We start from the raw sequence: 23,395 nt of genomic DNA on the forward strand, positions 1-23,395 counted from the left end.
ATCACAGATTCTTCAATACCTTCTAAAATATAAGATTCGATATTCAATTATATTGGCAGTTCAGACTATTTTTCGAATTCAAAGAAATGGTTATTTAACAAAGGCCCAAATATACTATGAGAAGATAGGAAATTTTTTGTGAAATGTATTGGATATTTTGTTGCCTCTGGGATCACGCTTCAAGTTTTTAATTTAAAAAATCAACTTTAAAAATCTCGCAAATCCGAACATATAGAGAGTTTCTAATGTGATAAGTGAAGCTTAATACGAATGCTGTAAATGATTACCAACAAAAAAGCGTTTAGAATCGTATCGGCTCTACAAATGCGTATATGTATATACCTATATGTATCTAATGTATTGTTTTCCTCTTTTCTTTTTATTACTATACACAATGTTTTGGTGCTAAATTTATCAGATATAACGTTAGAATGATAGCGTTATTATATTGCAGTACTAAGATACATAGCTTTATAAATCTTCACACGTATTATAATATAATATGTATAATTAAAAATTTACAGAGAATTTACATTTCCCAAATCATATGGAAAATATTCAACATAACATAATTATTGAACATTCATAATAGTTTATTAAAAACGGTGCGACAAATTTGTTACTTTTAAATGGAAAAGTATGGAGATGAATAAACGTAAAATAAAGAGCATCAAAATGAAAAGTTATTTCATTCTACTCATTTATACATGCGTGTAATTACCGATATTCAGAATTAACATGGCGCACAATACGATCTGAAATAATAGCTCAAGTGTTTAATGCGTGATGTGTTAAATTAGAATTTTATATATCCAACGGTGCTAGGTATCGGAATGTGTGGTGCTTGTTGCAGGTAAAGCACGGCTTTGACAGCTTTTATTAGTATAGAAATCGTAATGAATGATCCTTCACTAAACACACGTCTCACTGTTCTTTCTTATCCGTCGCCTGTTGGTAACTCGGTGGACTTTCCTGAAAATATAAGTATTGTAATTGATAATAATTATCAAATCGACTCTAGTTGTCGGATTATACATCGATGTAAACTAACCCAACAGAATTAAATAGAAAAAAATTAAAATCAGAGTGAAATTTACGTTTGTTTTGAAATTTAGAAGTTCTACATGAAAATACTTACATAGTACGCAGGTGGTGGAACATAAGCGCATTGAGGCCTATTTGGATCGTAGTATGCACTTTGCGCAGCCTCCGCAGCTTTTGCATCTATGCAAAAAATATAGGTATCATATTAATACGAACAACTCACTACACAGATGATATTTTGGGTTGAGTGGGCCGTACCGTCTGAAATAAAAGTTAGGAAAGAGAAAATTTTTTTTTTAAAGTTACACGCAGTTTTATTTGTGCGATTGATGGTAAAAATGAGTTAAACAACATGGTTGATACATAGGAAACATGATGTTGAGCAAATATGATCAACACGAACTAAGATATCAACAATTTGAGATAAGGTTTCTTGATAAGAACTCTTGAAATTTTTGGCTGATTTTGGCGCTGCCCAGATATGGAAAAAATATTCAGATGATTTTTGGAGATCTCTATGGCGGGTAAATTAAGTTTAAAAATATTATAACCGGATAAAAATTAACGGAGTTCATTTATTTTGATCGTTTCGATTATAAAACTTCTTCTCAAATTATTAATAACTCAGCTTCTTTTATTAAAATTGGCTCAGCTTCATTTCTATTGCGTAGTAGAGACGTTGTTTTATGCGTGTTCAATATTATTGTCACTAATAAAATTGCTGTATATCGTTTGAACGGTTTTTTTAAATAATTTTCCAAATTTTTATTCAGACAGACACGGCCAATTCACCCTCAATGTAATTTAAAATTAGGTGAATTACAAATTTCTACAAGTCACTCACAAGGATACGCATTGGATACCACAGTTTTTGTTTGTTGAGGCATAGCGTGTTAGCTTTGAAAAATTAGAAATTATGCCACAGGCTGTATTACCACTAATAAATTTTTATATGAAGTTTCCTTCGTACCAATTCACACTAAGTCAGCTGTTAGGACAATCGTGAGAGAATTATTCCATGCGTGCACCAGGTATATTCACGACAATATTTTACAGGAAAGATAGTTAGAAATGAACAATACCGGAATTATATTAAACACGCAAAAAATACAAGGCTAACTGCTTTGGTTTTATCATAACTAGTTACACGGTTTTATTAACTTGGAAAACTGATTTGCAAATCCAGTGGTAATACACTGTCATACATGTAACTTGTTTCAATAAACAAGTAATTTAGTAGATAATATCTTTAACACCAATGCACTGACAAACAGAAAAATGAGTCACTGTTCTAGAAGTTCACAAGCAGCTATGCAAATCAGGCGAATAAACCTTTGCGACGCTATAACCAGTAAACACTGCAGAAAATGGAAAAACTTTTTTCATATATGAACAAATTTTTCGATACTGCATGAAACTTGAGGATTCAACTCTTGAATTCCGTATCTTTAAATTTTTTCAAATAATACGATGCCACGTGTTGGTTTATAACAAAGCTTGTATAATAAATTTGATTAATGGTACATCGAGCTATGCTCCTACGTTACGTGGAAGCTATGAGATAATAACTGAGCTGAGTGAAAGCAAATCTTACGCCGGATCAGCTGAAAAACTATTATGCAATGGCGTTGAGTAATGTAAGGTAAGGTAAGCTTAAGTGTAGGAGGTATATTACTTTCTCTAGGTTACTAAAGACCTCAATGCATTTATATTCACTTCTGATTTGCGTGAATGAATATTTGGGTTAAAACTTTTTTTTTCCATTAAAACATTACTGTCAATCTTTACTGAAAGTTATGGAATTTTTCTGACCCACCTAGACTCTGTATATGAGGGTATTTCGTTTGGAATAAAAAAAATGAAAAATAAAACATTTTGTATATCATTTGAACAGAAAAAATTCGAATTTTCAGAAAGCTTTTTTTAAATTAGATTCAAGAAATATCCTTCCACGAGAAATTTTCAGGTTCAAACAAGCATCGTAATGTCTGTGTTAATTTAAATGTGAGAATGATTTAGTTGATGGAAAAATACAAATGTTTTTGCCGATGCTATAAATGGCGGTACAACTTGACTTGTTTCTGTAAGACATACTCACCTTTGAACGAGAACCCCTCGGAATAAAAGGTAACAGGTCTCAGATTCTCCAAAATATTGTAACACAAGAGGTAAATTTAGGTAAAAACTTGATGAATTACAATTTTTTAATTAGTTTTTTAAGTTCCAACGTTTTCGCGCAGTGAAATTCTCGGTAATGTTTAGGTTGAACCTAACAAAAAAAAAAAGAGGAATTGGTTTACGTAACCATAATATTTTTATTTCGAGGGTTTGCCGTTTTAAAGTGAGTATCATCTTCGTCAGTTTTAGTACCTGACTGCGTGATTATCAAATTCCAGAGATCAAACGTTGAGAAATGTTTTTTACAGTGAGTACGTACTTCCGCAACAAAGAGAGCGCTTATTCACACGTTAGAAAAAATGAATGAAGTATTTGAGAAATGAAAAATTATTATGTTAAAAGAAACATTTTTGCGGCTTTCCAAGTGATGCACAAAGAATAATTATACACATGATCTAATTTGTTCTGTGAATCGTGTTAATTAAACGGTGATACTCAGTAATTTCCAGACTTGATAAACGACGTATGCTGTTGAAAGGGACAAATAAAAACAGCAATTGATGTACAACATTTATATTTTAATTATCGTTTTTCGTAAATCTATGACATTATATGACAACATACAACAGCGTTATTAAAACATTTTAGTAAATATTATCAGGATTTAAGTGAGACGTAATTGAAAACGGGTTTCATAGTGATCATGTTTTAAGTAAAGAGTAATGAAATATTGAAATATATAGATAAGGCCCCAAAAATGTTTATTTGTGAAGTATAGCATTCTGAGGTGTGGAATTTGTGAAAAATAATTTAGGATTTGTATAAAAGTAAAATAAATATCAAGCAGTAAGAGTATCACAATCAATACTGCTGACAGCCTAATTCTCAGTCATATAAAAAATGAAGAAATCGAAAATAAAAATTAGCAAAGTGATACCAATTGAGTTTTAGTACAACTTGGATAAAAATTTCGATGTCAAGGTACATCAAACGACAATGAATTTCAAAATTGAAATACGAATATAACTTGACCTAAAGTCTAATTTACTTACTTTTAATAACTATAGTTATAATAATCATAATAATAATAATAATAATATGGCCCCGTGATTAGATTATCGATTATAAAAAAGTTTGAATATAGTATTTTTACGGAAAAAAATGTTGAGGGGAAAATTTGAAGGGAACTCTTAGTGCTAAATGTCTTCTTGGTAAACAAAAAAAGAAGAGAAAAAAAAAACAGCCTAATTTCTGATCCACGGTTGTTGATTGGAAAATTACAACACAATCGAATGATCTATATTTGTTACGGGGGAAAAAAAAAAAATAACAATCTTTGGAACATGTGAACCAAAATTCATGAAGCAATTCTAAAAGCAGACTTAACTGGTTGGTGTTGAAATATGACAATTTATTGCGTTATATTCTTTCTTTGGAAAATGCACCAGATGAGCGATCAATGAATATATAATGTAATCAAGTTACTGATCATGAACTGATCACTAATCATGAAATGAAAGTCAACAAAGAGAAATGACGAATACCAGGAAATATGCCAAATTTTCGTAGTCGTTAGACACGTTGGCAACGTTTTGATTTCATTTTAGTCACTAGATTGGCTTCGTAGCTACTTTGCTATTTTTTGTGAAACATTTCGCTGAACATTAGATTTTAGAATCTGCATATTCTTTGTTCAGTTGTAATAGAACCGAATAATGCTATAAAGTTATGTTAGAAATTGAGACGGTTGTTAAGGATAAATCTGTAGTAAAATCGGATCAGAAACCTTCAAATCGTTGATCCCTCTGTTTCATTTCAGTTTCTAAATTCTAATTGAGAGTCCAGCCGATTTTATCCTTAATGTGCTCTGCTGAATTCCATCAATTTGTAATAAATTCTGTGATTGCCTAACTGGAGATTACGGTAAAAAATGTATGAAGCTTTACATTAATTTTAACAAATGACTTGTTACTGTTAAAATTGAACTTCCGTTACAGTTCCAAAGGCTAGAGTGATGTTTGACTTGTAATTAATCGAAGCCTAAACTCGCTGCAGTAAGAATGATTTACGGATTGCAATAAGCACTGCTATTACAATTAACTCGGCACAACTCTAGTAGGGCTTTTGCTTCTGGTACATACCGGCTGGACCGTAATATCCTCCTTGCTGATTTTGTGGATTTTGTGGATTTTGAGGATATTGCGAATATTGGGGTGGATTCTGTGAGTATTGGGGAGGATTTTGCGTATACTGAGCCGGATTCGGATGATATTGGGGTGGATTTTGTGGGTATTGAGAAAACTGGGGTGGACTTGGCTGATAATTATTGTAACTAGGCTGTCCATAACTTGGATACGCACCTCCTTGAGACATTGATTGAGGATTGTAGCCTGGGTTCGACCATCCCGGAGCTCCGTTAGGTTGAGGCTGACCCCAGTTGCTTGGTTGCGCCGAATTCCCCCAAGCGCTTGGCTGTGGCTGCTGTTGTGCAGCTCCGCCGCTGGCGTAGCCTTGATATGGACCGTTGATGCCGGGATACGGTGGCGGAGAGTCCGTCATGTAAACGCCATTCGCTGCATAATAGCATAGTGGTATCAATATACTTGCAAAAAGTTGGTAGTAACAATCGGCAACAAGAAGTGGAAAATAAATTGCTGAAACTTCAAGTTTTATTTATTGATACGAATGAAATCTTTCGACAGTTGATAAAGTTTCATCAATAAAGTATTTTCATTTCTTTGATTCATCTGTATTAAAAGATTATGAGCACTCCGAAATATTGTAGTTCGTTTACTTTAATTTAATACATGGAAAAAAATCAGATCAGTAAAAACGTGATAAAACGTGATGAATCAGATCACGTTGAATGTAATTACAAACCGCTGAAATTCAGGAAAAAAATTTAACAACCTGAGAGAAATTACATTGTTATATTTGTCTACTAAAAAATCAATATAGTTATCAGATTCTGATATATGATTTAGTACGATTTTGTTATTGGTTATTATTTGTGCTTTGATTTGTTTATGCGATCTGCCGCAGCTGTGCTGGAATATTGCATCAAATTAGTGAGAAAGAAAGAGAAAAGCTCCACTTCTATGAAAAAAGGTTTCAATCGACAAGTGTCGGAGGTTGAATATAGTAACGTTAATGTGACGAACGATTTTAAACAATGCGTTATTACTTTTTCAAAACTTTGGAATCATAAAAACTGTGATAAGTTATAGTTTAAAGTTTGACGATGAACATCAACATTGCAAACTTCAACTTCATGAAATTATTTGAAAATATCATGTCTCCATGTTTTTCCAAAATGTTGAATTCCTGTATCTTTAACAAATTTCGTATCAAGTATAAACCTGAGAAGAATTTTTACCTGGTGGTTGTTCGGGGAAAACATTTGTCGGGGGCTGCCAGCCGTAGTATCCACCTGGCGCAGCTTGATACGCTGGTGGGGGTGCAGCGTACCAGTCAGATGTTGGTGGTTGATATGGTGGAGGTGCATCAAAACCAGGACCATTGCGATTTGCTGAAAAATTTGAACATACATGTTTGGATAATTCGTGGAATTTTTACATTACCTGAAATTAATTTTCCAGTTTATGTTCTTACTCTATGTAAAAAGTAGATTCTAGATAGAAAACTATGTGAAATGAAATGATTAGGATGTCGAATAATTAGAGAAAGTAGAATTAAAAGAAGTGAAATGAATCCGTGATGACTCTCGACACTTGTAATTGGTTTTCGTTGATTGGATATTGAATAATTGCGATATCAGAAACCGTGTTTTGACCGGTTTCAACTATAAAACTTGTAGGAGCTATGCAAACTAGAAACGATTGGATTACTGACCCATAGAAGCAGCCCTTAGCATAGCTTGTCCAAACTCGATTGCTCCACCGTTTTTGAAGTGAAGTTTAAATTTGCATTCACCGGTCCAATTGCCGTTTGGTTGGGCACGGCATTTCCCTTTTATGTAATTAGCGCCGAACATTGGTTGTTCTAGTTCGACGTCGCTCAATGTGACGAAAGGAAAGCTGAACGATTGCATTCTTTCTTTTTGGTCCTTTGCGTTGAAAATCATTCGGTGTGTAGTTAAGAAGAGTCTGCCTCGTTTTGACCCAATAAACTCGGGCTGATCCTGTCCGTGAAATTCCATCATAACATTGTCGGAAAAGAGGAGAATACTGCAACAGAGAATTTAACAATACAGATATATGAAAAAAATTTGGAGCTTATTATTATCCAGTAAATTTCTGAATGGTTTCAATGATTCAAGGAAGCATTTACAAAGCCAGAAAGTTAGCTTATTTTTTCGCCATAGAGATTTCGTGTGATGAGTTGATAATTTTTTTACAGTTATCTCCAAAGTGAATGAAGCTAAATTTGTGTAAATATCGTACAACAGATGTTCATTGAAAATCATAATTAAGCATTACAACTGTACTATAGAGTATTTATTGAATGTTTTTCATAAAATTTTGTGGGAATCTGATCAGCAAGCAAAGTAAATAAAAAAAAGAAAATATTAGAATCTAATAAAAAAAATACCGATTGTAATAATTTTTTCTCAATCAATTGTTGATATGGTAGTTTGTGTTACTTGAATTTGCTCAGATTAATTTTTATTAGATAGGGCTGTTGTTTCATCCAAGTTCACCGTCATTGGCATTTTTATTTCCTAATTTTTGATTCCAACTCTACAGCCCATTGATCATTACTTATTTTTATCATGTTCAAAAAGAAAACAAAGATTTACTAGCGCAAAACAAATTAACTGATCAGTAGTCGATCAAGCATTAAAAAAGAAACGTATAACATTCTTATAGTATAAATTTTCACAATGGACGCAACTCGCTTTTGATTCGACGCTAATGCGCGCAAATTCACACACTTTACGAAATAAGAAATTTCCAGACGTTCTTTGAATCTCGGTTGATTTTACTCAAATTCTCCTGCGATTTCATGAGGACAAAGTTACTAAGATTGATGTAACGAAACTGTGAAAAAAATCACATTTGGGCAACATTAGGATTACTTTGAAGTAGTCGAGTTTGCAAAATATGAGCATGTTTAGGAAAACTAAAAATATCTATCGACAGCTCTAGTCACAAAAAAGTAAAGTATAAAAGTACTGTAATTATTGGTATGTTTCATTGACTGAGTTGATTGCGCATTGTAGATTGTAAATGAAAGATGCCGTGAATGTTTACAGCCATTTTGCTATAAATCAACTGCTAGGAGAGGAAAATGTATGCATTGGAACATTTGAGATAAAGTTATTATCACGATGTGCTATTTTAGTATGTAATAAAATAATAATTCTCCTCCTCTTGGATAAGTAACAAATCAACTGCTCAGATTCTGTTTGCACAGGTTATGCATGTTCAAACACTACGTTACTAAATGTAAAATTTAGGTATCATATTTGTTTCCGAAAATATAGTTCCATTAGCTATTGCCAAGGAGCGTAATGCTTTAACATCAAATAATGTACCCGAGTAACTAAAATCTCAATTAAGCTATGACATATAAAGAAAGATAGTGCATAGATGTGTCATGATTATGTTTGAACACGAATTGAATAATCCGAGAAAACAGAATTGAGCAATTACATATGTAGTTGTGACTAGTTTCAAATTTGCGATTTAATCACAAGTATAAATGAGAATATTCAGAGCGTATGAATATGCAATGAAACTAAAAAAAAAACAAGAGGAAGAAATGATTGTTTAGAAATGAGGCGGCGATTTGACATAGAGATATTACGCCTCTAGTTGGAAAAGTCATTGCGAGAATATTCGACAGATAAATTTGATGGCAGGCACATGCAAGGTCTCGTTCAATTTTAAAATCCTCAAATCGATGACTTACCACTCGCCGGAATGTATGAGGACCCCGCCGTTGGCGTGAGCTGTATTTAGAGACATTTTTCGAAAATTTCAGCTCTTGCCAAGTCGCAAAAAAGTTACACGAACTTCCAGGCTATCACGCAATCAGCTGATCAACGATTTGTTGGACAGGCCGACAGTCAGCTTCCAGAACTGCACGCTGATTCGCTGTGATCACATGTCATCCAAAAGTGCGTTCCGAAACTAGCTGGCAGCGTTAGAAACTCCCTAGGACAGAGACAGAGCTAGTAACAAACTCACAGGTGCAAGAGAGATGAGAGATTGCTGATAGTACTAAAAGCTTATTTCGGAACGCATCCCAAAGTATCAAACCATACCTAGGGTGTGTTCCGTAACCACGCTGCGCCAAAATGGCCGAAAACTCCCTAGGATAGTTTTCCTCTCTGCTACGTTTAATTTCCCAACTTCCTGAAAGTCAAGGTTTGAGGCATTTTTTAGCGAGCCCGTAACATCCAATTCCATTCATCCTGGTATAAACTACACTGGATAGAGGATCGCTCTGCTCAGCGCGGTGCAATCTGAAACAGTGGAATCACCGCCATATCTTACAGGACCAACGATGCCTGTGACGTCATTTTCATGAGTTGTATTCATGAAATTGAATGCATTTATCAAAGTTTTTTCAGGAGGAATTTGAGGAATTGTTGGATTTACCCTTTGCTCGCCAACTTCTAGTTTTAACTGGCTTTGTTTATTATTTTTCTGGGTGTGCGAAAGACGATCACTTTAGGGGGTACGAGTTTCTATCGGTAAAGCAAATGCCAGAATTACCGGTAGGGTAGAGGATTTCAGATACATGCACAGCTTGTTCTAAAAGATGGATTTTTCTTCTACGTGCCAATCAAATACGTTACGTGATACATAAGTGTACCAAGAGTGTTAATATTATCTATAATAATTCTTACCAAGCTCAGCGAATCTACTGATCAGGTAAGACTTCCGACTTCAGGTAAGCATATTCCGAAAGTGGTAAGAAAAATATGCGTTATATGTAAGCTGTTTTACACGTAAGTAGAACAGATTTCTTAGATTTACCAAGAACAAGCAGTTAAACAATTATTTGCCTGAAGTGTTTCATCTATCTGTGCATAATATGTAATCGATCTGTATCGTTTTGGAACAAGAAAAATTTTCAGCTTTTGAAAAATTAGTGGTATCACCACTTTTCGTTCAATCAAATGAACATTATTTGTCTGATCAACACTTTCCATCGCAAAATGTTACACAGATTTGTTCAAATTTTTGGTAGAGCTTTTACAAACAGTGTATTTTTAAATGTTTTTAGAATTCAAAATGACTTTGACAAAAAAAAATTGATTTGTAATTTTCTGCACATACTCTTTGAACATTAATTCATACAAGGTAGATGTAGACGATAAGATGATATTATATTTCAGAAATTTTTACGGAGAATTTCCGAAACTATTTTTGGAAAAAATTGTGGAAAATTTTAAACAGATGAAGAATGTAAAAACAAACCAAGTTGTGTCTCGCCATGGAAAATTACATGAGAATTGCCGCTTGTTCTGACTGTGAAAGTCCCTATTGTTATTCAGAGCGAACTTTGTTTCAAGTAACTAATAATTAGAGTAGCTTGTATTTAATCAAGTGCCTGCAGTTCTAACCTGATACATGGAATGGCCACAATAGAGACTAGTCCAAATACAGGGAAACTCGATTGAGGTTAGGGCGGCTCACGAAACACGTGCCGAGTCACGCTTGTCCGAATTCGTTCGCTGCCGAAACCTATCTAACCAAATTTGCGCGCTTGAGGTTATCAGGGCTTCAAACGGCACCTGCCCGCCCTCTGGTTTTGAGCGCTGAAACTACAGACTAATCAAGAGGCATTACGCCTTAATTAAGCTATACACTGAGCGCGCTAGACGTGAACATACGATATGATTTTTTATTGTTATGACTTTGTTGACTTTATTAATTGATAATATACATATTGAGTGGCTCATGAATAAAAAAAAAAAAAGTTGTTAGATACTGAGATCTTAAAATCTAATCCATTCAATCTGCAGATAATAATTTAATTAATTAAAAAAATTTCCATTGCTTTAGAATGTTTTTTTTTTTTTTTTTAGGTGGTAATAACTCGTCGTTTATGGCCCATGAATTCTCTGAAACTTTGTCGCCTCTCGATGTATAGAATTTTTCAATTTCGACCATGTTTGATCTTTGATATCAACGACAATGTCAGTTTTGGTATGGTAACTAGTTATTTTCTTCACCAGAAAGAATCACTGTTTTCTATTTATGTCACTATGTGTTACCTTTTATTGCTAAACGATCACTTTTGTCACTTCTTCATCGGAAATAATGAGCTTTTTGCTTACATTTTGTTTCATATACTGCGAGTTTTTGACATGAAGGACAGCAGAAAACTGTGGTCAGTATATGTTTAAAAAATCATAAAGTCTTCAAAACTTTAGTGTTCTTGGCAATAACAGGAATATCGTAATTATCTCTAGGTACGTTGAAATTTGTCGTAAAGTTAATTATTTCTTGTTTTTATTTCCATAATTCAATACTCCTAGGTAATTTTCTAGAAAAACAGTCAATTTGCTAACCACACTATAATTTTAACGCTGAAAATAATTTTCAAGAGCCATCTTTCGCTCATTTTGCTGGAGTAATTTAACAGTCACTAAACTGAGTAAAAAAGTAAAAAATAGTCATTTTTCTTGGGAGTCTCTACCGTTGAGATAAGGAGGATAATAACTCGAAGGTTACATCTTTGCCATTGAGTCTTGAATCTCCGTCAGTGTTTTTCCCTTCGTCTCCGGTATCAGTATCGAGCCAAGAATAGCAGACAAAACCATCAAAATAGCGTACATCCAGTAGATATAACACTCGTTGATAATTTCAAGAAGATATTGATAAATTTCGATCGAGATTAAGGCGAAGATAGCCGCAGATGCACAGGTGATTGATGCGGCCAAAGTCCGAATGTTTGCCGCAAAAAGTTCGCTGATCAAAATCGCTGGTATAGCATACATTCCCAGGCTGCAGCAGACGGTAAATGCAATCATGGATAGTATCGGTATCCATTGGAGAAGATCAGCGTCGAATCCGTCATCGAGGAGGTAAAAGTGCGTGCCGAGTGCCGTCATGGCGACGGTAATTCCGCAGCTTGAGAAAATCCACATCTTTTTCCGTCCTAACTTCTCTGTCAAATACATCATCGCCAATCCAGCCATGATTCCGAGTCCATTTGCAACGATAGGCACAGTGGAAGGCGAGACGACAGTGACCATTCCTCTGGTCACGATGGTCTCCATGTAAGCTGCCAGAGGATTCAGTCCGCAGGATTGTGCGAAGAAGAAGAACAGTATTACTATCAATCCGGACTTCCTGTTTCGAGGGACGTTCAATTCTCGAAGACGATTAACGAAGTTCAAGCTGTTCGTTTCTCCGACAAATTTCTGGATGGCCTTGGACTCGTCGGAGAGATTCGAGTTTGGGTTGTACTTCATTATCGACTTTTCCGCCTCCGTTATCTTACTTTTCTTAATAAGGTGGTAGGGAGACTCGGGTAGCAGAACGAAAACTACGACGAAGAAAAGAGTCGGCACGAGGCTTATGCAGGCGAAGATCCTCATCGAGACGTAAGCGCCGATTGAATTTCCCGCAAGAATTCCCAACGGCAAGCCGTTCATCGTCATGGCTATCAGAGCGCCGCGGATATTCGCGCTTGAAATTTCACCCAAATAAAGTGCAAAGCTGATGCTGGTCAGCTCGATTCCTGAGCCCCAAATGAACCGCGCGGCGTAAATCCATTCTACGGAGTTCGCCGAGATTATGAGGATCCAGGAAAGCACCAGACCGCAGCCCGTACCGATCATCGTTGTTTTGCTGCCGAAGTACTGGTTGAGCACAAACCCGAGGATCGCTCCTGGCAAACGGCCCAAATAAAACATCGACGCCATCCAAGAAATCTCGGAAGTCGTCGCCGGAAACGGGGAATTCCCAGTCGAAAATTGAGCGAGATATGGCGAAGCCCAACCGAATGTCAAACCGATCACGAACATCATCGTCGTAGCTGCGGAAAATAGAAATTAATAAGACCGTTGAAAATAACGGTATTGAAAATGGTAACGGTCAATCTGGTTGAGCGTAAGGGTAACGTAAAAATACAAATTATGGAAGTTACAAAAATTTGAAATGGAACGTCAATTAGAGTTTCAGACTTTTTTCAAGTGTGTAAGAAAGAAATAGCTGGTTAGACGGTTTCACAATTGCGTTAGTAGTTTGGAATGCGATGATTCGCTCCGGTGTTCTTGTTTTTGCATAATGCCCCATAAGAAGTTTCACTTCGAAAATACAGGAAAATAAATAACATGAACATTGCGATCTCATTGAAATCTCTGATAAATTTATTCTCCTTTCTTGTCCATATTTTTTAACATCGGATATATTAATCAACCAGAATACCAAATTCATAATTCAAATTTCACACGTTCGACTCACTTAAAACTTTTTTATTTTCATTGAATAATTAATTTCTCTTCAAAATTATGTGAAAAAATTTAGTGAAGAGAGAAAGAGAAATGTAATATAAGTGATTTGAAATTGTACAATTTTAATAGATTTAGTTTGGGAAAAAAATGAAGTTTCACTTCTCTCATGTGACTCCGACAAGGTAATTCTATTTTATGTACTTGAATTTCAGAAATATTCAATGCACGACTACCTTGTAATAGAATTAATGAAAAATTGTAAACTTTTAGCCAACCAGTCTCCGTAAACAAAATGATTCCTGCATTTCAATTTTGTTATTTACATACATAGAAAACTATTCGATCGATCAAATATAGAATCTAATCAATTGAAGTATGAATTAACCGTTCATTCAATCACAGTTACTCGAATACAAGCTGGAAAACTTGTAGATAGATAGAAAATCTAATCAAATTATATCGAAAGACAAGAAGATCCCTTTGCTTGAGATCTAAAATCTCAAAGTCCATTTACGCATTCTCAAGGTATCGCGGAATAAAAAAAATTATGACATACGCACACACGCACACACACACCTGGGCATCCGCTGAAAATGATCAAAGGTGATTCCCTAAACTTTAAAACTGCGGATCTAGTCATCAAAATGCATTCAACTCAACTTTTTATTTTACGGATGATTATGTTAATAACTTTTCTTGTTGGAAGAGCAGGAGGGTAAAAATAGGATGAATTTTTTTCCAGAAAGCTTAAGTGTTAGTTTTACAGAAGAAAGTCATTTTCGCATAACGTCGAATTTTTAGACCAAGTCTAAGTGTCATGTAACTGTTTTCGATTCAAATTGTATGTAAAAATTCATTCTTCTAACCCTCAGTGAGGAAAATTTTATCGAAATAAAACAGAAATTCTAGTTTTTAGTGCAATCCTGAACGAAATTGACATTTTAAACTTGTATTCTATATTTTGCAGATCGCAAGAAACTTACTGTTCGGAGTTGACTTCAAGGCTCCAAAAAAAAAATATCATAAAATTCTTTTACCTATGGATACTAGTTTATTTTTACGATGTCAATCAATACATATAAAAAATTAATACAAGGGATATAAATTTCACAAATATATAACTCGAATTTTGCAATAAAATAATTGTTCCCGTTATTTTTATTCTCCTATCGGAAAATAAATTTGGAATAGTAGAAATCCTTATCACTCACAGGAGAAGTCACATATGAGACTTCTTGGACTGATTGTAAACATAAAACTGTTATTGAAAATATCTGAATAAATTACAGACGAAGACGATAATTAAATTTTTTTTTAACAATCCAGCCACCAAAAAAAATTTCTGATTCATTTCAATACAATTCCTATCTCTACCAATGAAAAGGATAATTTTCTAAACTCCTTCAAACTTGAGCTAAAACTAAAGAAATATAGAAAGAAAATTTTTCTCCGGAAAAATTTACAGTTTAATATAAATCGAATATTTTTGATATGTAGGAAAAAAAAAGAAAAAAAAGTTTCTTGTAAATTTTTCTGCCTTCTTCAACTCACTGGCAACACCTCCGATCCATTGCAGCCACAGAGTGCTCCTGGGTAACTTGGATGCACTCGGTATCATTGTGTAAAAAATTCAGTACCAGAGGTTGACCATCAGCCCAGACAATCAAGTGGCACTAATACACAATATCGCAAAGACGACTAACTACTTGTCTGCAACGTGACTCGCGCGTTCAGAACGTGTAATTTCCACAAGCGTAGATCAACTGTCTACGAAAGTAGTCATCACGCCCCAAACTCCTCTTCGAGGTCGTATAATTATAAATTATCTGGATGAGATTGTAAGACATGTGCATAGATTTAATGTTGATACATATCGATGTAATTCAATAAGAATGTTAATAATAAGTTTATCTACTTTCTTGGGCAGTACGTGAACACATATCGTTGCGGATACGCCACTCATTGATATATTTCTCAATCTCATAGTATAATATGACATTGCAAATATTCTCCTGTAATTATGATTATTATTGTTATTATTATTATTACATTTGACTAATCTGAGATTTTTATAATATCAAGTCATGATTAAATGTAATTATATAAAGTTGAATTCGAAACATCCCAATTGCCTTATCAAACAGATCGGATTGAAGCTGTTGACTTACTTATTTATTTATTTTTATATATTATTATTATTATTATATATATTTATTTATTAATAGATTAGGTAACAAGTATTAGAAACTTACAGCCTATAGGCATCATTCTAGTGATACTTTTCAGGGATCGTTCATTAGGAATATTTGTACTTTACGGCGAAACATGATACTCATTGGAACAATCTCGTTTTTGGAAGGCGCAGAATTTCATTTCGTTTTGAAATTTTTCATTTAAAATAATGAAACCGTTTATTGACTCGCAGATAATATGATAATTCCCACAAATAATTTGGTGGATTGAATAATCGATTGGATTACATCCGTTACACGTATATTCAGCTTTATGAAACGTTAAACAGTTTTAGCAGTCATTGTGGATTCCTAATTTCAACCAAATATTTATGAGTTAGTTTTGAAGAGTTATTTTTATTTTAGTCAATTAAACGGTGTAATAGTGAAGCATATAATTTTTATTTAAAACATATAATGTATTTTCTGAGTGCATCGGCATTGTTGAAGAGGTATTTTGCAACATTTTTTTTACAATGACAAACATGTTACGATGATGTCCACATTCGAAAATTTGGAAAAGCTCTAAGAAAAAAAAATCACATCGAAGTGAAATAATTTTTCTAAATTTAGTTAAAAGTTTACCAAAGTTTATTTTATGATAATTTCATAATTATCAATAAACAATCGATCGGGATGTATTTAAAATGCAAAAATGTAAAAAATGTACCAGTAGCTCAACTTTTTTAATTTTTTGAATTTTGGTTCAAAACGAGAATACATTCTTTTGATGAAATTCAACTCTATTATTGACCACAATTTTTATTATAATTCTGTTGTACCATTTAGTTCTTTACTTGTCTGTTCACTGTTTCATTCTTATCGCAACGAGGAATATCTCTTACTAGACAGACTTGGTATTGGTAAGAGTACACAAATATCCAAGTGGACGTTGAACCACATGTATTTAACCAAATGACAGAAGCGAATGAGTTTCAACATTCCATGCGGTCACCATAAACAGGAGATTGTACATACGATTAGCGCTTCGAACTATTCTAAATCTTTCATTTTGCATCTGTTAGTTTCTATTCATCTGCATCAAGTGAAAGATGGACTTCTCGTTGTACAGTGTCGTGGTAATGAGACTCTTGATAATTTCATGTGGTGCATCTGTTGCCTCGACTCTGAATATTTTGGGGATATCAACGCTTCCTTCGAATTCTCATCACATTTGGTTTTCCGAACTTATGAGAGGCTTGGCCCGAAATGGGCACAATATTTACGCGCTTGGACTCCACGAGACGAAGTTTGACGGAGATGAAGGAACGGAGAATCGAACTCAATCTTTCGTGAGTTATCACTTCTTGTTTTGGGAAAAAGTCTTCAGTTTTTTCTTTAGGTGTAGGGATTGGAGAATATTTAACACGCTTTTGAGGCGGAATTTTTGCGGATTATGTCTTGATCCAGGTACTAAATTCATGAAGTTTGGTCTTGATTTTCTTATTAATACGATTCCAAGTTGTTGCTCATCTGGTTGGGAACAAAATAGATTTAAAAATCATTGGTGGGGAGAAGATTGAAGATTACTTTTGAAGAAATATCTGAAAAATGTCTGGCAAATTTGTTATAAACTCTAGTTATCTTACATTTGATACTGATTACTTTTACGTAATCGTAACATTTTTAGAAATTCTAACAAAAATCTCAGAGTGTTTCTGTAGTTCCAATGAAGAAACTGATATTTAACGGAACAGGCTACTGTGACGACCGAAAAAATATCCGATTTTTAAGAATTCTTTTTCACAGGTATAACTAATTAATCAAGGGATTGGGTTGTTGGTATTTTAATAAGTGTATATTAAACTTCTTGTGTATATTAAAAATAAAATTTCATCAATATCAACACAAGTGTTGCTATCGTTGTATGTACATGACCGTTTTTCTTTTTTTTATCATTTTTTTTCACAAAGGGCTTCGAAAGTAAGAAAATTTTTAATCCGTCACCATTTAGTGAATAATCAATAAAAAAAAAAAAGAAGCACGAAACGGCTACGCTCAGCGATAGCTACGTTTGTATACAGGGTGTCACAAAAATGAAAAAGCTCATGTTGACCTCTTTGAAAAATATCTTACCTAAGGAAATATTCGGCCGTCCCGTTACTTTTGTGACACCCTGTAGATAATCATAAAATTTTATTTTTTATTTTCAGATAACCCTTGACTGAGCTATCAGTGCCACGATAGAGGAGAGTTTTTTTTTAATAGTTGTCAAATTATGGCCCATATCTTTGTTAATTTTGAATATATTTTAATAAAAATTTATATAAAATAAGTTTAATATTGCAACGAAGGTACCTTCTCACCCTTTATATTAAAACTAGGGAATATTACGAGTAGATAAATTACTTGGTTGCTGCGTCAATTACTATTATTGTAAAAACAGTCTTTCTGTAGACATTAACTTGAGACTTGAGATTGTATTTTCTTGAATATACGATTTTCCCATTTCATTTACTGTGTTTCACTACATTGATTTATCAATCGGAGAACACTTTTTACTTTCTTGCAAGACAAAGTTATAATATTCACTTAATAAAATACCAACAATCCGATCACTTTATTAGTTGGTGATCCCCGTGAAAAAAAAATTGGTAAAAATCAGTCATTTTTTCGGCCCTCACAGTAGCCTTAAGGTAATTTTTGTATGGAAATAAAAATTGAAATTACTTGTACAGATCGACTTCTACATATATTTAAAAAATCAATTGACAAAATAGAAAAATGATGAAACTAAATCAGAGATTAGGAGGGAAATTTTTATAAGTAATATTTTGGAGGAAGTTCTGAAGCATTAGATAAGGTCCAATTTTTTCCAATTTTCCTGAAAATTTGTACCAGTATCTAAGAACCAATCATAAAATTTCCACAAAATCTCTGAAAGTGTTCGATTATGTAAAAGTAAGCAGAATATAATGGGAAGTGATGAAAGGTTAGCAAAATTTTCTTCAGAGCTTGTCAGATCATTCAAAATTTTGTTAAAAAATATTCGAAAGTGTATTTTCATTCAATTTTTTGCAAGTGTATTGACTAACAAAAAATTACAAAAACTGAATCAAACTTCGTAGACTTTTCTTCGTAACGGCAGGTGTTCGAGCACGTTATGGAGGATTATTACAAAGGCCAAGACTTTTCCCCATTAGAGTGGTTACGAACGAGTGTGACGAAGATGGCATGGCTGACCCACAAAATAGGTAACAATATCTGTGAACAACAAATGGCGACCGACGGAGCGAAAAGGGCTTTAGAAATGGTCAAACACACGAGGATCGACGTCATAGTTCAGGACTTGACGTATGGCCAATGTTTTTACGGATTATGGGAGGTAAACTATAATCGAAAATTTAACAAACTTACACGATTAAGCGTAATATTAGAGTGTGATCCTTATTTAGAGCTGGGACGAATTTTTCATCCCATGACCCTTAAATAGGCTCCAAATGATTTAAAAATAATCCCCTAATTTGTTCAAATTTTTATAGCAGCTTTGACTCCTTCCTCAAAGATGCTGAATTGCTCGATTTAAAATACACCTGTTTCCGCTATATTCTCGGCATATATTTCATTGTAAAAGTATTAATTAAAAAGAAAAAAAAATTAACTGCCAAATTTACTAGGCATTTGTGTTACTACGTATTAAAAAAGCACGTCATCGTACCAGGGAATTTTTTTTTTTTTTTTACCACTTATTGTTAGTCATTGGTTAGACGCCATGAAAAAACACAGATAGTAGGCACAAAAAAGGCCGCTTAAATCTCGCAGTAACAAATATTTAAAAAAATGATTACTCTTACAATTAAATATATTCTCAACATATTTTATTAGGTTTTAAACGAAATGGAAAGAATTTTATTTCATTTTAAGTGTAACGTGAGACTAAAATTTAATCGCACACTTGAGAAATTCCTCTACTCGTATACCATCCGTACAGATCTGAGGTCTGTGATCTACTAAAATTTTTCCGGTTGTCCTCGATCAACCAGGGAATCCCCCCCCTCCCCCTCCCCCCACTCCCTCCCCCCTCACAACCCCTTTGATTGGTAACTTGGCCCTTGAAGGTAGAAGTTGAGCCTCAGCATCTCGCGTTGCTTACAATCTAGAAATATAACTGTGATACCTAGATTTTGAATGGGGAAATCCACCCTCTTGAAGGGAGTGGTTAGAGTTGAGTTGAGAATCTGGAGAAATTGGGGGATTGTTTTTTAATTATTTGGAGGTGATTTTAAGGCATGTGTTAAAAAAATTTCGACGAGCCCTGAATAAGGAGAACCGTAGTGTAATATTCTCTCACGCAAAATTGGAAAATTGGAGTAATATTTTATTCAACTGATTGTGAGCGAGTTGAATTGTATTCAAATGCTTCTTGAGAAGTATTTTTTATAACTCTGCTGACAATGCTTCCGAACGAAATCCTTTCCAAATGAAAAACTGTTCATTATTTTCTATTTTTCAAAGTAACCAGATCTTTCATTCTTGTGTCCTCAAATATGTATTAATTTTCGTGCAGAAAAACAAGAAATCGTTATTTAAAAATACACCTTCAGACTAAACAGGAATCCAATCATTTTCAACTACTAATGAAATGAAAATATTTAAGAAACGACTCATCAATTCCAGGCGCAGTTGTGATTCAAAAACCTCCATTCTCATTGAATGACGGTAAACCGATTCTTCCCTTCTTCCGTCCCGGGTTTTCAGGTTGCTCAAGGGAATCCAGTTGTAGTTGGATTCACACCATTCGGTTCACCTAACTGGGTAAACAAAGTTGTTGGGGGTAATAATTGGCCAGCAATCAGGACTCATCCTTATTTCGGGAAAACTCAGCCCTTCAGTATTTGGGAGAAGACGTTGAATTTATTTTACTACGAGGTCGACGAGCTCTTGCGTCACTTCTACTACATGCCGAGGCAGCAGGAACTCGCTGATGAATTCATTGGGAAAAAGATGAGCAGATCGGTCAGCGAAATCGAGAAAAACGTCAGCATCATGCTGACGAACAGCTACGCAGCCTTGGATCCGGCAGCATTTTCACCTCCGAATGTGATCGAAGTCGGCGGATTGCACATCAAGGATTCGAAACCACTGCCTCAGGTGAATATCGGACAGCTTCAGGCACGTAAAAAGAGAGCGAAAGCTGTGAGTGAAACGCTTCGATAGTCTGATTGTTGGCAGGAAATTTTGAAGAATTTTTCTGAAGAAAAATTTGTTTAATGACTCCATAGATTGTCACCACGTTGTAGCATGAACATAAAATTCATTCGCTCTAATAATATCAAGGGTTCTGGAAAATAGCTGTACCAAGTGAATTTTAACTGCCAAATTATAAAAAGATTATCCCTTCATTTTTTTTGCCAAATCCCATAAAAGTTGAGTCGTTTCAGCAGCTTGTTTCCGTTCCATAAAATTTATACTCGTTAAATTGATATTGCATGCTTCAACCTTGATGTGTTTCGATGGTTTATGCTTGAACCAGGACATTCTGAAATTTCTCGACGACGCGGAAGACGGCGCAATCGTAATATCGTTCGGATCTAACATTCAAAGCAGCACCTTGGGATCGGACAAACTAAAAATAATCCTAGCCGCTCTAGGTCAGCTGAAGCAGCGTGTTTTGTGGAAATTTGAGGCCACTGACTTGCCGGGCAGGCCGAAAAACGTCATGATAAGAAAGTGGCTTCCGCAGAACGACGTTTTGTGTGAGTAATCAAAAGTTTCTGCCGATTTATCGATCACAGTCGGTCATCCGCTTTAGACGCTTGTATGTTATTCACCGATTTGAATTGGAGTTTTCTTTGTCCGAAATTTAGTCGAAATTTTTGAACGGAATAGTAAAAAACGTTTGCTGTATAACATATAAAGCCGAAACCGTAGGACCGAGTTATCGTTGCACAATTTATTCGCACGCAGCTCATCCAAAAGTCCGAGTCCTCTGGTCCCACTCCGGACTTCTCAGCACCCAAGAGGCCGTCTGGTGGGGAGTGCCGTTGGTTGCAATGCCATTTTATATGGATCAGCACATGAACATTGATTTACTTGTTAAAAAAGGAGTTGCATTGTACCTCGACTACGAGTCTCTTACCACTGAAATGATTTTGGAAAGACTAAACAGAGCCATTCATGATCCCAGGTGAGAGATGCAAGAATAAAATTGAAGAATTGTATAATGCAACTATAAGAGTCGTCGATAATTTAGCTCTTTTATGAAAATACATGGTTTCTTTTTTTTTTTTTTTTTTTTTTTTGTTTCCCTACGTTAAGGCGACATTCTTTGGCCTCCTTACTCAATTCGATAATCAGGCACAATGAATAATTTGTTTTCAGTATTTCCCGCCGAATGAAGGAGCTTTCTCGAGAGTACAGAGATAGGCCGATGTCCCCCTTGGACTTAGCTGTTTGGCACGTTGAACACGCCTTCCGTAATCCTCGAGGACCGTTGAGTTCCCCTGGGAAAAATATGAGCCGCATCGAACTCAACCTCTTGGATGTTTACGCGTTTCTCACGATCACCATTCTTGCGATTCTCTGGATTTCTAGAATTTTAGTTAGAGCATCGTTCCATTTATTCCACCTTCGACGAAGCCAAAAACTACATATCAACTAGACTAGACAATAAAAAAATAATTAAGTTATAATTTTTAATCGTTTTACACTGTCACATAACACCATCAGTTTCAGTTATAATTCACTCAACGTTTTTGATTTCTTTACGCCTGAGTGATACAAGTAAAACTGATTCTGTTCTAACAATTTCGGAGTGTAGATTTGAACTTCTTATTATATATTTATAACTAGTTAGATATACCAAATTATTTACAACTACCTATTATAAAAAAAAAATGCGATTCCTTTAAGTGATGCGTGCTGAATTAATATAGAAGTAAACGTACATTAGAAAATCGTGACCGCAATTTTTCTAAGCCTCGTAAGCGTTGTCTAATAAGCTTACAAGCTACCTTACCTCGAGGAATTTGCAGTTCCTGTTCCTGGTCCAAATTCATATGTAGGTCAATACTGGCGTTCAACTGATGATGCAATAGATCGCATCCTGTTTATCTCCCGTCAATTTCCGAAGGATCAGGCGTCATGCGTTACATGGACCAAATATTAACGGGTGATACCATTTATTACAACTATTATCAACCAATATTTATCCCACGGACGGTAATCGTTGCTTCCTACAAGAGTTACCGACCAATGTGTTTCCTGCCAGGACCTTATCCGAAGCCGGAAAGGGTGGTCGGAGAATTGCAGAGTTCTGTAAAAAATTGATATCATTCATGGACAACTACAATCCAATCACCAACTTATCAAAAATCTTCAAAGTCCGCCATGTTTGTTACCAAAATTTTTTTTTTTTCAATAAATATTTGGGATATTTATAACGTATCATTTCTCATTCAACAACAACGATCAGATATCAAATCGTAATATTTTCGGCAGTCTGAAAAATAATCGAATCGAGTTCCAAACAAATGACAAAACAATTTTTTTCTCAATGGTCGCTAGATTAATATTTCGTAGATTATCATTTTTTGTTACGTGGAATAAAGAGGATGTATTGAATTTTCATAAGTTTGAAATGTAGCTTCGAGCATAATCTTGTTTTATTATGTTTCTTTTTTTT

General features: G+C 34.6%; 3 protein-coding genes across 4 annotated transcripts; 1 reads left to right on the top strand and 2 right to left on the bottom strand.

Annotated features, from left to right (window-relative positions):
• Positions 1-467: 467 nt before the first annotated feature.
• On the bottom strand, positions 468-9,220 carry LOC124404838 (WW domain-binding protein 2). Of its 2 annotated transcripts, XM_046879271.1 has the most exons (6): positions 9,037-9,218; positions 7,015-7,349; positions 6,539-6,691; positions 5,523-5,735; positions 1,139-1,224; positions 468-972 (listed from the first exon to the last, which is right to left on the bottom strand). In XM_046879271.1, exons 1-6 carry the CDS (start codon positions 9,090-9,092, stop codon positions 925-927), a joined length of 891 nt encoding a protein of 296 aa, XP_046735227.1. In that variant the 5' UTR covers positions 9,093-9,218; the 3' UTR covers positions 468-924. The 2 variants fall into 2 exon arrangements, with proteins under 2 accessions (XP_046735227.1, XP_046735226.1); XM_046879270.1 differs by lacking the exons at positions 468-972; positions 1,139-1,224 and having other exon boundaries at positions 4,953-5,735; positions 9,037-9,220.
• A 2,589-nt stretch (positions 9,221-11,809) lies between these two features.
• On the bottom strand, positions 11,810-15,158 carry LOC124404672 (facilitated trehalose transporter Tret1-like). The gene is made up of 2 exons (XM_046879004.1): positions 15,092-15,158; positions 11,810-13,122 (listed from the first exon to the last, which is right to left on the bottom strand). The coding sequence occupies exons 1-2, from the start codon at positions 15,156-15,158 to the stop codon at positions 11,810-11,812; spliced, it is 1,380 nt and encodes a 459-aa protein (XP_046734960.1).
• A 1,635-nt stretch (positions 15,159-16,793) lies between these two features.
• Positions 16,794-22,461, top strand: LOC124404238 (UDP-glucosyltransferase 2-like). The gene is made up of 6 exons (XM_046878215.1): positions 16,794-17,063; positions 18,860-19,096; positions 20,470-20,862; positions 21,245-21,467; positions 21,679-21,898; positions 22,093-22,461. The coding sequence occupies exons 1-6, from the start codon at positions 16,824-16,826 to the stop codon at positions 22,370-22,372; spliced, it is 1,593 nt and encodes a 530-aa protein (XP_046734171.1). The 5' UTR covers positions 16,794-16,823; the 3' UTR covers positions 22,373-22,461.
• The last annotated feature ends 934 nt before the right edge of the window (positions 22,462-23,395 follow it).

The sequence above is a fragment of the Diprion similis genome, chromosome 3 (genome assembly GCF_021155765.1).
Source record: "Diprion similis isolate iyDipSimi1 chromosome 3, iyDipSimi1.1, whole genome shotgun sequence".
NCBI lineage: Eukaryota > Metazoa > Arthropoda > Insecta > Hymenoptera > Diprionidae > Diprion > Diprion similis.

Coding starts and splice junctions, on each gene's coding strand:
- LOC124404672 (XM_046879004.1), bottom strand. CDS start 15,158: ATGATACCGAGTGCATCCAAGTTACCCAGGAGCACTCTGTGGCTGCAA. Junction 13,123..15,091: donor ATGGATCGGAGGTGTTGCCA/GTGAGTTGAAGA, acceptor TATTTTCCGCAG/CTACGACGATGATGTTCGTG.
- LOC124404238 (XM_046878215.1), top strand. CDS start 16,824: ATGGACTTCTCGTTGTACAGTGTCGTGGTAATGAGACTCTTGATAATT. Junction 17,064..18,859: donor AGAATCGAACTCAATCTTTC/GTGAGTTATCAC, acceptor TCGTAACGGCAG/GTGTTCGAGCACGTTATGGA. Junction 20,863..21,244: donor ATTCGAAACCACTGCCTCAG/GTGAATATCGGA, acceptor TGCTTGAACCAG/GACATTCTGAAATTTCTCGA.
- LOC124404838 (XM_046879270.1), bottom strand. CDS start 9,092: ATGTCTCTAAATACAGCTCACGCCAACGGCGGGGTCCTCATACATTCC. Junction 6,692..7,014: donor GCTAAGGGCTGCTTCTATGG/GTCAGTAATCCA, acceptor CAAATTTTTCAG/CAAATCGCAATGGTCCTGGT. Junction 5,736..6,538: donor TTTCCCCGAACAACCACCAG/GTAAAAATTCTT, acceptor GCTATTATGCAG/CGAATGGCGTTTACATGACG.